Here is a 19,288-nt window from a genome sequence, read left to right as displayed (position 1 = left end):
GAGGGCAAATAAATGAGGAATGTCGAGTAGTCACACAATGTAAACCGTCACACTCCGGTCACAAATACGAGTAACAATAGTTGCATGATTATAACGTCAATAAGTCTTATACTAACCAATTACCGATACGGAAGAAGATACATGCATAAACCATTGATTATTAGAGGTTACAAGTGAAAAGAGGCATACGGGGCTCCCGGTAGGGTGGTGTCCGGCCGCCGGGCCACCGGGCTCAGGACAACATGCCAAAGTCAAAATTTAAATAAAACTTACAAAGTGCACTCCCAGCCGGTCGAGACCGGCCGCCGTCACACCGGGCTGGGACTACACCAAATTTCAAAAACTCATAAAACCTTCACAGCACTCCCAGTAGGTCGAAGAGACCGTGCCCGATCACCCTACTGGGAATACGCCCAAACTCAAAATCACCTAAAACCTTCATGTACTCCCAGCCCGGTCAAGAGACCGGCCGCGATCACCCTACTGGGAATACGGGCTTACTAAAATATGTCCAAAACTTACAGAATCTCCCGTAGGTCGGTAAGAGACCGTGCCGCCCACCCTACTGGGACTACAAACACACGGGTTCAATGCAAAACACTTCCAAACCATTTGAAACCAACAAAAATTGTTTCCCATCAATTGTTTACGTATCCTAGCATGATTCTAACTCTGAAAAACAACATATTTGAGCATGTGAAAGGGTAATTTCGGATTCAAGAGATGTAGCAATGAGATTTTCATCCAAACATGTGAGAATTGCAAACAAGCATGATATTCAACATCCAAATTAGCACCAATCATGAAAGATACAACTTTTAACATTCATATGAGATTATAACTACATAAAACCACACAATTTTAACATAAAAGTCGAGTAACCCATCACCGTTACCTTTTTGCACTTCAATCTTCTAAAGACTCGTCAATGATGTAGCTATCCTCCTCCGGGTTGTCCAAGTTCTCCCCTAAACACAAAAATAAAGGTATTAAGTCAAGAATCCACATCCTTGTAAGATGAGAATTTCGAAATAGAGGAAAAGATGGTGACTTTCTTACTTAGAAAGAAGGGAAATGAGAAAAGGAAGAGAATGGCGCGAAAAGGAACGAGATTGGTGAAGAGTTGAGTGAGTTATGGTGATTTTAGGGTTGAGAGCAAAGGGTTTAACAATGGTGGAGTGTTTGTTGAGGAATTTCAGAAATTAGAATGAGGGAGATGAAGTTGTGAGGGTTTAGTTGAGGGTTTTGTGTAGAGAAAAGAGGGGGAAAAGGCCCATGAGTCAAGATAAGCCCAATAACTCAAAATGAGTCGGTATCCACTAGAATTTTCGTCCCAAGTCTACTATAACTCGAGACGGAGAATAATATTATTAAAATCTACACTATCATTACCGTTACACGGCTAAGACGATATTTTATGAAAATAAGCTTTAAATAATAATTATTTAATAAAAATTACTTAAAAGTTTATTTAAAAATATAGGGAAAGCGCGGGGTGTTACAATCATCCCACCTTTTAAAAAGTTTCGTCCTCGAAACTTGAAAATAGGAGTGAAAAGTCATATATAAAAATAAAACCGGAGTTGTGAAATCGGTAACCAAAACATTAAAAGGTTACTTATCGTAAAAATCAAAATCCTTTCAAAAGTTTCAAATAAAATTTTCCGACAGAACCAGATTCTCATCAAAGGAATGGAAATGCTCTCGTTGCGCATTCAAGAACATCACATTCCAAATCGAAGATATGGTCAAAAGCAAATCATTTGTATAAATTGAAAATCAAAATATTTTCAAAAACATTAATGAAGAGTTTTCAAAAGTATAAGTCTCATTCATGGAACGAAATTGCTCTTGTCGTGCACACAAGAACGCTAACTTTCCAAGTCAAAGACAAATTTAAAACAAAAATCATTCGCCGACAAGCGTAGAACAAGTTATTAAACGTTTCAAATAACGAGTTCTAACATCCGATCAACGTTAAAATCAAAAGAAAAAGGCAATTCACTCAAATTTTCTTTTGCCAAAGTCAAATTAGGGATAAAGGTTTCACTTTTAAACTCAAAAGGAAGTCAAATTTCCGAAAATATATAATATCAAACTCTGACAAAGAAATCATAAGTAGATCAAGGTTAGTTAGAAATTGAGCAAAGTTAAAAGTAACTCGGGTTTAGCAATTAAAATCAATAAAAGGAGTTATACTTATAGAACAAAAGGAGAGCTAAATCAAATTTTCATTTTTGAACTCTTAAAATAGGTAGGGTTTAGTAAAAGTAACATAAACTTTTAACAATGGATCAAAAGTGGTAGCTTGAAATGTTTAGAAATTTTATGAATTGAAAAGTAACTTAGATATCATGAAAACAAGATACGCTAAGAGGGTTCAAACTTAACCAACAAAAGAGCTATGATGAACTTCCTAGGAGAAGAGTTGAAATCGAATCTACAAGGATATCAAAGATAGAGTTTCACAAGTTACGAGTATCACATTTAAAGGAGGAGCGCGATGAAGCGAAGGAGAGAGGTATGAACGGAAATACTTATGCTTAGGGAAGGAAGGAATTTAAACAACAAGGAAACGCCAGAAAGTCAAATCTCGAATGACAACACGATCCTAGACGGCTTCTAAAAACTCCTTAATAAAGTAAATCTCACAACCATATTACCTCCAAGGATCACTCAAGATAACTTACGTCACTCTACATCTAAGCTATTCTATGAAACAAGGTACTTCACCACATTTGCGATTCCATAACTCTCAAATATAAATCATCTACAAACGATTTCCACGGAACAAGATCAAAACTACTAAAAGAGTTATACACATAACCAACTATCGACTACTAGGAGTTCTCACTATGGTAAAATCCTAAATCAAGGTCAAAATCTCAAGGTCTTTATACTTTCTAACACTCCAAACTAAAATCTTATTCACGCCCGAATTCACAAGCATAGATGATCACATTCCCCAAATCATAAAGACCACCAACCCAAAAAGTAAATAGGTTTGTCATACAATTTTTCCTACCCAACTCAACTCAAGTTCCGCTAATCCAATTTTGACAAAATCAAGGTTCATAAAGAATCCTCAAAGAGCATCTCACTCACTCTACAACGTAGCCAACAATGCCATCACTTCACTAAAGAAACAAAGAGTAATAAACAGGTCAGGAAATGATAGGAAATTTCAAGGGGATACATGAACATGGCGAGGTGTGAGATTAAACGAGTCAACTAATAAAGATAACTAGTTAACGCCAACAAGAGATATTAGAATTAGAGAGGTATTCAAGGCAAGGAAACGACAAGTAACTTTTATACTTAAGAATTAAATCTAATCAAGGTATGAACGAAGGGAAGGAAGATGATTAAAGACACGAAGGGGATTTCGGGGCTTAACCCATACGCTTCCTAAGACTTAAGGTTCTCTCTAACAAGGTCACACCTATTAGGATATCGTACCATCATAACAAAACGACCAAATTCCAAAACAAGGGTCAAGGCAATTCATCTCATTCCTTATATGCAAGTCTCTCTTAAAGGATTACACCTCTATGACTGATCAAGGTAAAAATAAACGCTCGCTTAAGGGTTGATACATTTGTTAGATTCATTGTTCACCTATCCTATCACATATTAGGATTTCCCAAAAGCAAATCTACCACTCAAGTATAAAAGTACCCATTTATCTCAAGTACTTGATACAACCTCAATGTTTTAAAAACTAAAGTGTGCATTAACAAAGACTTCTCAACAAAATTCTCAAGGGGCAACTAAAATCAAATCGCATCACCGATCTATACGGGATCATTAACATCTAAAAGTGGGTTTTCTTCCAAGCTCATATCATAGACTCACTCTACGATTACGCCTAAGGTAACAACGCTCAACCTACTAAGCTTTCGAATCCCAAACATAAACAACAAAGCCAAGTTCTAAGACTTAAGTAACATATATAACTCATACTTACACAAGGAATTCCACCAATCAAATATATTCACTTAATCAAGGAACTAGGTATAAGAATCACTAAGCATGTCTCATCACACTACCTAAGCCTTTCTAACGTCACAACCTCTCAAAACTAGGGTCAAGGGTCAAACACAAACAAACCCTACAAAAGTCAAATTTTCCGGCCAAAGCTAACATTCCATAAGGCAAAGATGAAGGTATACAAGAGGGGAATTATAAGGAGAAAAGGTACAAAGACAACTCCCAAGATATGGAATAAGAGTTGCGAAAGGCATAGAAGCACAAAGATAAGGGAATATGACCAGGTGCTCGAAGAGAGGGAGGCATCTTCAAGACGGTAAAGACATTCTTCAAGAGTAAGAGATCCGTATGCAAGATGTTATGTAAGGAGAAACAAAAACGAAGAATAGGTCGGGTGGGTACCAAACTAGCTTCAAAGGTAAAGCAAAAGAGAGTTTAGAAAGGAAGGATGAGCATCACAGGATAAAAGTAAGGTAAGGTGGATCATGGATAGAAAACACACCCATAACGGTGTCGGGAGGAACGGTGGTTCCGACTTGATTCTCGACAAGAATGACTCTTCTTGGCTCGGCTTCCGGAGCATGAGGGAGAGGAGGAGGAGGAGTCTTCTTCTCGGGGCAATTCTTGAAGAGATGTCCGGACTTCTTGCAATGGTAACATTTCAAGGGCATATCATAGCATCCAATCCCGGGGTGATAAGCTTGCCCACACTTGAAGCACTTGTTGTTCTTCTTAAGCCTATTAGTAGATGTAGGGACTTGCCCTTTTGGCTCTTGCACTATTGGCTCTTGTCCTCCATGGTCTTGTACTCTTTGTCCTTGGACTCTCGGCACCAACCTCTTCTTGTTAGGAGATGACGAAGATGAGGGCACAAATGGCCTCTTGCCACGGCGGTTAGAGCGATGATTAACTTGAGCATTAGCATTCCGTTGATTCCGAAGAATTAGAGTAAGAGCTTCCATGATAGTGTTCTCCACCTTGGTTGGTCGTACCATCTTCTCAAGACTCCAAAAAATCAATCATGTTAGCACCTAACAAATAGCATACACAAAGAGACTACCAACTTAGGTCCTTAGTTCTACCCATCTCTCATTCATTATTCAAGGTCAAGTTCAATGTTAAATTCGGGGTGCACGTGTGTGCGTCGGGAGCAACATATGCTCTGATACCAACTGTGACACCCCTCGATAGGGCATCAAATTTAAAGCGGAAATTACGAGATTTTTAAAACCTTTAAAGTTTAAAGTGTGAAATCCACCATAAGTGATCAAACGAAAATGAAAAGTAAGATGAATAAGTTTTACAATTAAAAACGAAGTGCGTTGGGGAAAAGATATCCCACGAATAAACACAAGTCTAACGATAGGTGAGTCTAAGCAAACTATAACTAAGGTCCAAGGTTCAACGTTCTCGCTAGCTCACACGTCTTCCCCATAATCTGCATCACGAACCTGTCATTCATGTAAACATGAACGCATACGGTCGGTGGGGAGTAACTCAAGGTTCTCCCAGCCACAATATGTCAAAATGCACATAAGCAAGAACTTAATTAAACATATTGATCATGCATCATACTTGAATAATATGAACAAGGGAATATAAACGATAATCATAATGAGATAGGCACATTGCATCCTTAATGAGATAGGCATGGCACATTATATTAAACATGCATTCAAGGTAACCCCAAACATGGATATGAGATTAGGCATCGAATCATAGGAAGAAGGTAAACAACGGATTAATTGAATAGAAAATACATGGATGGAAACCAATAGCCATTACTTGAAAACCTCTTAACAACCATAGCACGGGACGTGGCTACTAATGTCACATTCACACTTATGGCTTGCATCTCACCATAAGAACGGATGGGAACATCAATCCCGGCGATCATATCGCAACTAGGGGCTTGCATCTCACCACTAGTATCCGATAGGACCAAGACTCTCACAAACAATCATAGAAGACGTGCACTCTCGTATATAAGAACACGCCAATGACCGTAACAAGCAAGACATTTACAAAGCTTTGACTCAAAACAAGACAACCCCTAGACTCCAACCTCCTGGTAGGACGACGATCATAATACGGTCCTAGTCTAAATCGCGGACTCTCGGGATGGACGACACCCGATTCGACATACAATCCCAAATCGTATCCAAGACTCGATCCATGACACCTAGCCGTGCCCCAAGGTCGAGTAACCCCAAATTGGAACAATGGTACCTAGCCGTACCCCAAGGTCCGAAGAGGCGGAAGGAAGATAGCCCAACTCGGAAACAATGGCACCTAATCGTGACCCAATGTCCGAGGGCAAATAAATGAGGAATGTCGAGTAGTCACACAATGTAAACCGTCACACTCCGGTCACAAATACGAGTAACAATAGTTGCATGATTATAACGTCAATAAGTCTTATACTAACCAATTACCGATACGGAAGAAGATACATGCATAAACCATTGATTATTAGAGGTTACAAGTGAAAAGAGGCATACGGGGGCTCCCAAATGAGGTGTACCGGGCCGCGGCCACCACCGGGACAACATGCCAAAGTCAAAATTTAAATAAAACTTACAAAGCACTCCCAAATGGGTCAAGAGACCGGCCGCCGTCACCCTACTGGGACTACAACAAATTTCAAAAACTCATAAAACCTTCATGCACTCCCAAATAGGTCAAGAGACCGTGCCACACACCCTACGGGAATACGCCCAAACTCAAAATCACCTAAAACCTTGATACTCCCACTAGGTCGATGGCCAGACCGCCGGCCACCCTACTGGGAATACAGCTTACTAAAATATGTCCAAAACTTACAGAATCTCCCAGTAGGTCAAGATGACGTGCCGCCGTCACCCTACCGAGACTACAAACACACGGGTTCAATGCAAAACACTTCCAAACCATTTGAAACCAACAAAAATTATTTCCCATCAATTGTTTACGTATCCTAGCATGATTCTAACTCGGAAAAACAACATATTTGAGCATGTGAAAGGGTAATTTCGGATTCAAGAGATGTAGCATGAGATTTTCATCCAAACATGTGAGAATTGCAAACAAGCATGATATTCAACATCCAAATTAGCACCAATCATGAAAGATACAACTTTTAACATTCATATGAGATTATAACTACATAAAACCACACAATTTTAACATAAAAGTCGAGTAACCCATCACCGTTACCTTTTTGCACTTCAATCTTCTAAAGACTCGTCAATGATGTAGCTATCCTCCTCCGGGTTGTCCAAGTTCTCCCTAAACACAAAAATAAAGGTATTAAGTCAAGAATCCACATCCTTGTAAGATGAGAATTTGGAAATAGAGGAAAAGATGGTGACTTTCTTACTTAGAAAGAAGGGAAATGAGAAAAGGAAGAGAATGGCGCGAAAAGGAACGAGATTGGTGAAGAGTTGAGTGAGTTATGGTGATTTTAGGGTTGAGAGCAAAGGGTTTAACAATGGTGGAGTGTTTGTTGAGGAATTTCAGAAATTAGAATGAGGGAGATGAAGTTGTGAGGGTTTAGTTGAGGGTTTTGTGTAGAGAAAAGAGGGGGAAAAGGCCCATGAGTCAAGATAAGCCCAATAACTCAAAATGAGTCGGTATCCACTAGAATTTTCGTCCCAAGTCTACTATAACTCGAGACGGAGAATAATATTATTAAAATCTACACTATCATTACCGTTACACGGCTAAGACGATATTTTATGAAAATAAGCTTTAAATAATAATTATTTAATAAAAATTACTTAAAAGTTTATTTAAAAATATAGGGAAAGCGCGGGGTGTTACAGTCATAGTTATGACTGTTGAGGGTAACTTGAGAAATTTTAATTCCCAGAATATCTCCAGATCCGAGAAAATATGGAGATAGAGGATCATTTTTTTGTGTTGTAGAGGCTGTCTGTGATACATGTTCACCATTGGCCATGGCAAGAAGACGGCTGCTATTAGCTTAGCGGAGATTTGTATTATTATTTTATTTTTTTTAAGAAAAAATGTGGCTCTGATACCATGATAACAGAGGAAGTTGTGTTTGGAATTTTGTGTCTGTCATTCATTGAATAATAGAATGCAATATATAGTACATATCTTAGCACAAATATAGGAGAATAATATCACAAATGGTATTTGTTACCGAAACAACCTAACCATAATTTGCTAAGAATCAGCCTAATATAAGGCTAGTATCTCGCCTAATACTCTTAAAACGGATATATTGTCATAAGTTAAAATGGGTCAAATAGTATTCCATTTATATGAATAAGACAGAACTAAAATATCGAAAATAACAAAATATTTATCATATTATCTTCAGGGGCGGATCTAGGGGCCCGGGTGGGCACGTGCCCACCATGAAAGTTCGAGAATATATATTTGTATGTGCAGATAATTATCAGATAACTATGGTAGCACAGTTGGTAGAAGACTTGAGCTTATAGGGAGGCGTCCAAAAAATAAATTATAATATGTATAAAGTGTCTTATACGAAGTAAAATGGAAGACAATTTATTAAATAATAATTTTGTGCCCCCTTGTCCAAAAATCCTGGATCCGCCCCTGATTATCTTAAATGAGAATGTGTTTAAAGGGGGAGAAAAGTTTGCGTAGAATTGACACCATCTACTATTCATTATGTCGATATATTTGGCCATCCCTCCTTGTCGTGAAGGCATGTTCTAAACAACGCGTACTGGTTTTCATTTTCAACTTTCCTTCTTTTTCTTTTTCTCTTTCTTTTCTTTCAAAATTTCTTTTTTTCTTTCTTTAAGCATACTATCGCATGTGATGTTGAACAAGGATGATTTCTTTTGATTTCGTTAGCTTAGAATATAATTATTTAATTGTAGTTTTCTTGAAGTGTTACTTTATCTTTGTTCTTCAAAATCTCTAACGTTATTTTCATATTCATATAAAAAAAAAAAAAAAAAAAAAAAAAAAAAAAAAAAAAAACAATGGTTGAGCTAGTTTTTGAAGTTTGGAAAACCTAATACAATTTGAAAAAATAGTAATTGAGCGAATTATAAGTTATGTAAACAAAATCGCAACACGATATTTTTTTCATCAAGGTCGTTTTCTTTTGTCATCCTCGTTCCATCACAAATACGAAGTATCACACAAGTAAGCAACAACTAGGGATGAGTTTAGTGGGAAATGTTGCCCCCTTCAACTTTAAATAAATACTCCCTTCTATTCATCATATTCTTCCTTGTTTCCTTATTCGGATTATTCGGATTTTTCCCCTATTTTCTTTTTTGGATTGATTTGTGTGGTTCAAATTAAATTACATGTGGGGTAGTGTGTTTTATGTGATCCAAAATCGATTTCTTAATCCTTGTGCAAAAAGGAAAGGGAAAGAATATAGTGAATATGAGGGGGTACAATTTACTGAATAAGTGTCATTTTTATGTTTAGATTTTTTACTTTAAAACTCAAAATATTTTATGATTATTGTTTTGATTTGAACTTTTTTTCACCACCATAAATAAGATGGAAGTGTGAGCTAGGTAGCACCAAAACGGACACGGACACGACACGGACACGTGACACGGCATCCCATGAACTTTAGGACACGGGACACGTTATTTAAATTTAATAAAGTATATATTTTGTAGTTATATATATGTGCGATTTTATTTTTCAAAAAGTATTTGATATTAAATTTAAATAAATGAAGTTAAAATTTGACGTTAAATATAACTTATTCTCATTTCTAAAACCAAAAACTAACTTATAATAAATCTATTTCGACATCTCATTACCTGTCTAAAGAACATCATTTGCCCATCAAATTCAACCATATAATAATTCACGCCATTTACCTTAAATTCAACTTTCCGTTTGAAGGTGTGTCCAAATACCATGGACACAGCTCAAAATACCATGGACACGCGTCGGACACGCGCCCAAATAAAAGATGAAAGTTAGACACGGCTTTACAGGTGTTCGACACGTTTTGACGTGTGTCCGAAGAGTGTCGTGTCCGACACGGGTGTCTGACACGGGAATACCGATTAGGAGGAGTGTCCGTACAACCTAGAGTGTGAGTCGGTCAGTCCGAGTACCAAGTAGGCAATCATACGTACTTGTAGAAATGCTCAATAAGATCGTTCTACGTTTAAAAGGATATTATAAATGAGTCGATTACTTGGGAAAAAGAATTGGCAATTCTTTTGCCGACGGATAAGGACATTTGTTTTGCTATCCTCGTTCTATCACAAATATCACACAAGCAATAACGAAAGGGGTTAGTGGGAGTAGATGGTCTCTTTTGTGACGGTTTCAAATGTGACCACTTTATGATAAAAAAAAAGTGACCGCTCGTAAAATGTTATCTATCAAATAATGGTCACATTTTTCATAGAAATGATCACATTTGGGTCTGTCACAATTTGTGGCAAAAAGAGTGTCAAAAATGAGAATTTGTGTAGTGGGAGATGTAGTCGAAATCAACTTTTAAGTAAATATAGAGTACTCCCTTCGTTCCATATTCACAATCACCCGATCTATCTAGAATTAGTCGGATCATTAAAAAGTAATGAACCTTCATTTTCATTAGGTTTCATGAAAACCGTCTCCCACTAAATTAGTGAGAGACATAATAGGAATGCTTCATGTACCTCGTTTAATACTATTAAATGAGGGGTTTGATTTGTTATACGTCTTAAACAACAATCCGAGAAAAGATCAATTGATTCGAGTACGTTTGATGGAATTTATTGTTGGTTTGACTTTGAGACAATTATCAGAGAATTGCTTTGCTTCAAAGCATTGACTAACTCACTGCTTTGCCATGTGAGTATGTGACAGACTTCTTCTAGATGGATTGCCAATTGGCCATTCTTCTCTTCTCATTAATGTACGTACTATACTACTATTCTTGCCTATAATTAAGCAATTATTGGGTAATTAGCGTTTACAAGTCACTTTTCAAACAAGATGGCTGCTTACTTGTAACATGATTTTTGACCACTTAAGCAATATTCTCATCCTACAAACTTTAGAAACAAGATTGTCATCTATGGCCCGCAAGTCTAGTGATTAAAATTTGGGTGAAAATTTCAGGGGATTGAGGTTCTAATCTCACCAAAAGCGATCTTGTGAAGATTTATGGCCTGAGCCTATGTCTAATAGACTGCGAGTTTGTTACTCTTGGGTGGCTTACTGATACGCGTGGTTTGAAGGCTATTACGTATGCCCGAGGGTTTACCCAGTGCACATCGAAGGTAGCGGTTGCGGATTCCCTCGTCGCCACAAAAAAAAACAAAAAAAAAAGATTGTCATACTTGCCTTTTTTTTATCACCTTAAACTTTTTCGTCTGCCAAATTTATTGGAAAGCTTCAGAACAAATTATGTTGTTATAGAAATAATAGGAATGATGGAATAGTATATACTCCATACTTTATAGTTGGGGAGTGAAATTTTATGAGCGAACTAAGTAATATAACGAGGTAAACTAGATAAATAAAATAAAAATTGATACGAGTACGTAATAAACATTTTTAACTTTTTCTTTGTAGGTGACTATCCCTGCTATCCCCTTCCTTCTACCAAAGAATATGGACTAGCTCGTAAGTTTTCTGAAAATTTTGATAATGATCTAAATGACCATTTTAGAAATGAGAAAGAAATAAAGCCGTCTATCTTGTGTAATGATTATCTATGCAAGAATTATGACGTCTAAGTTTGATTTATAATGTAAGAACGATATATTATATAACCGACATTTACAACGGCAAAACCATTAATCTTTTATCACCATTTCTTAAGTTTTAATCATAATCAAAATAAATTTCACAACCAAAGATATTATAAATTATAGAGAGGATTGTAGAGAATAATTGTTATTGTATTGCAAACTTGTGTCCTTTACAGTATGCTATTGTCTATATATATGCAAGGTTGGAATATACAAGAAAGGTAACAAATATATACACTAGGAAGGAAATCAATTTGGGCTTGAATTATGGGATGTGCTATCCCTTGCTGTGATCTTTAGCAACGGCTCTTTGGAGTCTATCACCCCCCCGCAAGTTGGAGTGTGGATAGTTGACACACCCAACTTGGATAGAAGGTCATCAAATGAGGCCCGGCCGAGTGCTTTCGTTAATATATCCGCTAGTTGAGCTTTAGTATGAATGTAGCTAGGTGCGATAACACCTTTTTGTATCTCGTCACGAATGAAGTGACAATCGACCTCTATGTGTTTAGTCCGTTCGTGAAATACCGGGTTCCGGGCAATGTGAAGCGCGGACTTGTTATCGCAACGGAGAGGAATTGGTTGTTGATGATTAATGTCGAGATACTGAAGAAGGGCTTTTAGCCATTTTAGCTCACAAATTGTGACGGCCATAGCTCGATATTCCGATTCAGACGAGGACCGTGATACCGTCGGTTGTTTCTTGGTTTTCCAGGAAATGGGAGAGGAACCTAAGAACACAATATAGGCCGAGAGAGAGCGGCGACTGTTGGGGCAAGTGGCGTAGTTCGCGTCACAATAAGCATTTAGACGTAATTCACTGTCAGAGCGAAGGAGGATACCTTGACCCGGAGAGTTCTTCAAGTAGCGAACCACGGTGAGAGCAGCATGCCAATGATCGGTGGTGGGAGCGTGCATAAACTGGGCGAGAGTGTGAACGGAGTATGTGAGTTCGGGTCTAGTGATCGTTAGGTAGACGAGTCTGCCCACAATGCGCCTATATGGCTGCGGGTCCTTCAAAAGATCGGCCGTGGAAGAGGCGAGGCGGTGATTTTGTTCCATTGGAGTGGATGCGGGCTTAGTACCGATAAGACCAGTTTCCGTTAAGATATCCAACGCGTATTTGAGTTGAGAGATGAAGATGCCGGAAGCATTTCTCGCAACTTCTAGGCCGAGGAAATATTTAAGAACCCCAAGATCCTTCATGTGAAAGCATTTATTCAAGTATTCCTTGAACTTTGTAATAAAGGGAACATTGTTGCCACAAATAACCAAGTCATCCACATAGACGAGTACATGTACCTCTGTATCGGATCGTGAGATGGAGAAGAGAGAGTGATCAAGAGGGCATTGTTTAAAACCATACTTGCAAAGGGCGGAAGCTAGCTTGGCATACCAACACCGAGGGGCTTGGCGGAGGCCATATAACGATTTTCTGAGACGACACACCTTCCCATCAGTGGAAGGAAAAAATCCCGGAGGAGGTTTCATATAGACTTCTTCATGGAGATCACCGTGAAGGAAGGCATTGTGAACGTCCATCTGGTGAATGATCCAACGTTTTGCAGAAGCGATGGCGAGGAGAGTACGAACTGTAACCAATTTAATTGTCGGGGCAAAGGTTTCATTATAATCGACCCCTTCAACTTGACGATTACCCATCACAACTAGGCGGGCTTTGTATCGTTCAATAGATCCATCGGCGTTATATTTGATTTTGTAGACCCATTTCGAGCCAATAGCCTTCTTGTGAGGTGGGAGAGTTTCAAGAGTCCATGTTTTATTTTTTTCGAGAGCATCAAGTTCCTTCTTCATCGCCTCTCGCCATTCGGGTACCTGGGCTGCATCTTTATAAAAGATAGGCTCGTGATGTTTCGTCACGGCCGAAAGAAAGGCTTTATGATTAGTAGAAAAGTTCGCATAATTAAGATAGTGTGAGATAGGGTAGATGGTACCTGAAGACGATGGAGCGGTGATGAGTGAATTTACCGAGGGGCGAGATGTGGTGAGAACAAAGTCTTTGAGATTCGAATTTGGGATTTTGGTTCGTTGACCCCTGCCCAATTGTGTCGAAGTGGAGGAAGAGGAGACCCCCGGATCAGGGGTCGTGTGTTCGTCCGTCGAGGAGGCAACGGTTGGGTCGGGTTGTGTGATTGGGCCGGATTGTGGGGGGTCCACAGTGGGCTGGTTTGGGGAGTGAGATTGGGCCGCAGTTTGGGCCACAGTTTTGGCCGTAGTATGTTGATCCGTAGAAGACAAAGGTGAGGATATAATAAGAGGAGATAGGGTGTCTAATGTAAGAGAAGGAGGTTCACTTGATGTGTCATGAATGTTGAGCTGTTGGTATGGGAAGTCGGTTTCAATGAACACAACATCGCGTGACTCAAAGAAGACACCTGTGTCTAAGTCGTAAAGACGCCAACCTTTCTTGCCAAATGGATACCCAATAAAAACACACTTTCTACTTCTTGAGGCAAATTTGTCATGAGTCCGGTTTAGAGCTTTGGCATAGGCGAGACACCCAAAAATGCGAAGATTTTCAAATGGGGGAAGTTTGTTAAAGAGAACCTCGTATGGGGTTTTGCCATTTAGGAGTGATGTCGGAGTACGATTTATTAAATAAACCGCGCTTAAGACACATTCTCCCCAAAAATAAATTGGTAAGCTAGCTTGAAAAAGAAGAGCACGTGCAACATTTAAGATATGACGATGCTTCCTTTCGACTCTCCCGTTTTGTTGAGGAGTGTCGACATTGGAAGTTTGAAATAAGACACCGGTTTCGTTGAAAAAAGGAATTAGGGGTCGGAATTCTGTCCCATTATCGGTTCGGAAAATTTTAATTTTCTTTTGAAATTGTCTTTCTATCATAGCGAAAAAATTAAGCAATTTTTGTTTAGTATCACTTTTTGATCGCAATAAATAAACCCATGTAGAACGGGAAAAATCATCAACTATAGTAAGGAAAAATTTAGAGCCACAGGAGGCGTTTTCGGAATAAGGCCCCCATAAATCGCAGTGGATGAGTTCAAAAGCAGAAGTAGCAGAACTAGTACTTAAATAAAATGTTCGCGAGTTTGTTTCGCGCGTAAACAAATGTCACAATGTTTGCTATGAAAATCGTCACAAGAGCGAAAATTCTTATTAAAAAATGGTAAAAAACGAGAAATGTTGGAAGAGGGATGCCCCAACCTTCGGTGCCAAAGTTCAAGGGGATTGCCTTTAGTAGTCATGTTGGCATGAATTTGATCATTGCGGACACCGTGCAAATGGTAGAGCCCCTCGTATTGTTCACCCGCACCAATCACCGTCTTCGAGATACGGTCCTGAATAAGACACATATTGTGAGAAAATTGTATTGTCAAGGTTTTATCCATTAGAAGACTAGACACAGATAATAAATTGCAATGTAAATTAGCGGCATATAAGACATCGCGTAAAATAAGACGAGGTGCTAATTTAACATCGCCACTTTGAGTAGCAATTGTGAGGTCCCCATTGGGTAATCCGACAGAGAGAGGAGTAATATTTTTTAGATTCGAAAAATGTGAAAGGCATCCCGACATATGGTGGGATGCCCCCGTGTCAATAATCCAAGATAAAGAGGAGAAGGCATTACCATTGAGTCGGTCTGTACTGTTTTCGGACTGCCGAGCTTGTAAAAGACGGCCCAATTCATCCAAGGCTTGCGGTGTCAGTGAGTTTAAATCTATGTTGTCGAACTGAGCAAGCGGAGTTTGGGTAGCCGAAACAGAGGCCGAACCAGAAGAACTAGGAGTAGAAGCCGAGGACAACTTACCAGAAACCATGTTGACCTTGGGTGAGGCGGACTGTTTCCCACGGTCAGGCCGCATTTTTTCCCTGCGATTAGTCATGAGGGTGACCCAATCACAGCTACAGGAAGTGCAAGAGCATTTCGGAAAAGGGTCTTGATCGACAAGAGCGTCCCAAATCGCTGTTAAGCGACCAAAATAATCCACCAGAGACTCATTTGCACCCTGGCGGCAAGCATGTAAATCGGTTTGCAGTTGATAAATTCTTGCTTCATTGGCCTGACAGAAACGATTTTTTAAATCGAGCCACACTAGTTTAGCCTCCGGTCTGAGAGAGATTTGACGTCGCATAGCCGGAGTGAAAGTGTTAAAGATCCACATGGTAACCAAAGCGTTGGTTGATTGCCATGTTTCGAATTTATCAGAAGTAACCGATGGTTGGGAAATAGACCCATCGATATACCCAAGTTTACCTTTGGCGAGAAGAGCGAGATGGAATGATCGAGACCATTCATCGTAATTCGTGCCGTCGAAAACAATCGGGGTAATGCTGTGCCCCGTGTGTTCTACATGAACCAGATTGTAGGATGGAGGCGGGGTAGGATTTACCACAACCGCAGATTCTGAGTTCGTCATTCAGAGCGAACCAGAGAAAGATGCAGAAAAACAGGGGAAGATTCACGCTGGAGGCGTGTGTACTGTTTTTTTTTTTTTTTTTTTTTTTTTTTTTTTTTTTTTAGATGAAAAGACCTAGCTTTTCTGATACCATATTATAAATTATAGAGAGGATTGTAGAGAATAATTGTTATTGTATTGCAAACTTGTGTCCTTTACAGTATGCTATTGTCTATATATATGCAAGGTTGGAATATACAAGAAAGGTAACAAATATATACACTAGGAAGGAAATCAATTTGGGCTTGAATTATGGGATGTGCTATCCCTTGCTGTGATCTTTAGCAACGGCTCTTTGGAGTCTATCAAAAGACATGGAAACCCTACAAATTGCTAGTAGAACTTGGACAAATAAAAACACAACTAAAGTAAATAATGATTTAGTATGTCATATAAAAATCAAAACATCATCAACAGTTAATATATACTCCCAAATCCCAATGTTCCATATTGAGCAAGAGTATGGACAGATAAATCCAGCCAATGAAGCAATTTGTTACCTGTTTTTTAGTGCTTCATACCATGTGGGATGTTCTTATATCATCACATCCCTTACCCCCACCCCCCTCTCTTTTCTATACACCTAATCACATGATACAAATTAAATTTCAATACCCAATTTCTACCAAATTTATGAAAATTATTAAAAAAAAATATAACACCCAAGGAAGTCAAGTCAACTACTAAATATCAACTTATCTCAGTGTTTTAAAGGCTCCGGCTCATCGCTAGCATGTTCATTAAAACATTGAGAAACTGTTTGCGAGATGACATCAACCCGAAAAAATGGACCACCTTGATATCATTCCTAAAATGTTTATTTAAACATAAAGAAACTGTTTCTGAAATGACATCAACCCGAAATGTTGGTCTTGATGAAGATCATTTCTAAACTGTTTGTGCAAACACAAAGAAACTATTTCCGAAATGACATCAACACCCCAAACATTGAGATCATTTCTTCTTGCCCTTATCTTTACTACCACCATTGGAGAAAAAAGAAGCAAGCCCAAATAAACTAGCAGTTGGAACATTAATAATTGGATTAACTTGAATAAGACCAGAATTAAAGGAAGAACCACCACCATAATTCTTCTTCAATGGAGGTTTTTGATGATTGCTTAAGCTTGAATTCTTCAAAGAAGCTTGCTTTCCATTATGATGATGATTATAATGATGATTAACAGAAGCTTCATCTTTACTAATCAATGATCTTTTAGCACTAGTTGTTGAACCTGTTGATTTACTCCTTGATAATAATGGCAATGAACATAATCCCCTTCTGTAAATCCTTCCACAATTCAAACTTTTACTCCTCTTAAACTTCCAAAATGATTTACTATCTTCATTATTGGTGGTGTTGTTGTTGTTGCTCTGTTTTTGCTCTGTTTCTTTCGTATGATCACCTTCATTGTTGTTCTTCAATGGTGGCAATGGAGGCAAAAAACTCGACGAAGAAGAAGAAGAAGAGGATTTGGATTTTGTAACAAAAGGGATGTTTTTTCTCTTGATTTGTATAGGAAGAATAACACCATTGGCAAAGAGTTCATCAGCCAAGGTTGAATCTTGATCACATCTTCGTTTCGAAACGCAGAAGTCGAAATCGTAATCTAAAAGAGATGTTTTTAAAGGGGTGTGTGGTTCAATGGGTACAATTTCACAATTTTTAAGATCATGGGAAAATGATATTCTTGGGCTTATTCCCCTGCTTGAGCTTGTATCTGATAATAGATCAACTGCCATTTTAGGAGAATTTAAGGGAATTTGTGAAATTTGAGTAAGAATTTGATATTTTGTATGGATTGTTAAAATGAGTGGGAATTTGAGTTCTTTTATAGAGTAGGAAGAATGGGAAAACAACGGAATTTGTAAAGGCGAGGGAGAATTTTACTTGTTTTATAAATTCGGAAAAATGAGAAACAGGGGTATTTGTAGAAAAAATAGGTGAGAATTTTATTTTATTTTATTTTATCGTAGATTGGGAGAAATGGAGCGTATGGAATTAAATTTATGTGTTTTTTTGAGTTTTGTTCAAGTATGAATTTATAGGGAATGTGTGCATTAGTTGGGAGACAAGGAGAATGGTTTGTCAAAGGAATACAAAAGTAACAAGGAATTGGAGTTTTGGTTAAAATAAATGAAAGGCGTGGCTGGAGCTTATAGTTAGTTATGAGTAGCACGAAAAAAATCAAAGGGAGGAGCGAGGGTGACTTGCTTTGAGAGTTATGGGTCGATATTCTATAATCTCTAGGGTCATTATTCATTAATGGGTAAACCCTACACAATAGAGTGGTTACTTTCCTAGGTTTCACTAATAGTTACTCCTTACCCACCCAAAATAAATTTGATACTCACTCATTTTTGTACGCCAAATTTTCGTCACATTTGTTTTAAATTTAAAACGACTGAAATATATTCATTTGAGAGGAATAAAACAAAAGCCAAGTACATTGGAAAAAAAAAAGATTTATCCCATTTTAAGGAAGATTAGCTGGTTTGTTAGAATTGTTAAGTTGTTTATGAATGAGATGACAATTTTAAGGATTTCCATTAATCATTCCTATTAGGTTTGTAAATACTCGTTAATCAACATACATGTATCGAGTGTATGCAATAAAATACATGTTAAGCATGATTGATATCTTGCATGAACACACTTTTTATTCGTAGAGATAATACTCATTCGTTCTATTTATGAGTATGTTTGATCTAGATTGTTAAAGATGAATTTGTTATTTATTATTAAGCTTAATTTTCAAAAAGTGTTTTTTAAAAGTAAAAGCGCCAAATTGGTGCTTCTATTTTTAAGGGCAAATTTTTTTAAGATTTTAAGAAACACTTTTGAACTTTTAATTAATTGTTTGTTTGACCAAATTTGTGTTTTTTTTGGGCAAAAAAACTCTTTTAAAATCTAGGTCAAACACACTTACAATATTCCAAAATCATTGATTTGCTCCATTTATATTAACGCAAATGAGCAATATACTCGTTCGTACTTGTCATGTGTTTACCTTTGGTTTCACAAAAATTCATTATAGACGACACATATCCGTCTATAACTAATAATGGGCCAAATACAATACCACATTCCTAATAGGACAAGCAACAAGTGCGGTGGTGGGGGCAAAAAAATGTCACCACTTT

The 19,288-nt window shown here is 38.0% G+C and overlaps 1 protein-coding gene across 1 annotated transcript; it reads right to left on the bottom strand.

Annotated features, from left to right (window-relative positions):
• Positions 1-17,098: 17,098 nt before the first annotated feature.
• LOC141641493 (uncharacterized) lies at positions 17,099-17,887 on the bottom strand. The gene has a single exon (XM_074450152.1). The coding sequence runs from the start codon at positions 17,885-17,887 to the stop codon at positions 17,099-17,101; it is 789 nt and encodes a 262-aa protein (XP_074306253.1).
• Between the last annotated feature and the right edge of the window lie 1,401 nt (positions 17,888-19,288).

Source organism: Silene latifolia, chromosome 2 (assembly GCF_048544455.1).
Source record: "Silene latifolia isolate original U9 population chromosome 2, ASM4854445v1, whole genome shotgun sequence".
NCBI classification, from domain to species: domain Eukaryota; kingdom Viridiplantae; phylum Streptophyta; class Magnoliopsida; order Caryophyllales; family Caryophyllaceae; genus Silene; species Silene latifolia.
The sequence above is the reverse complement of the archived record's forward strand: the minus strand, read 5'-3'. Positions and strand labels throughout refer to the sequence as shown.

What these genes read in the sequence shown, in the direction of transcription:
- LOC141641493 (XM_074450152.1), bottom strand. Translation starts at nt 17,887, where the DNA reads ATGGCAGTTGATCTATTATCAGATACAAGCTCAAGCAGGGGAATAAGC.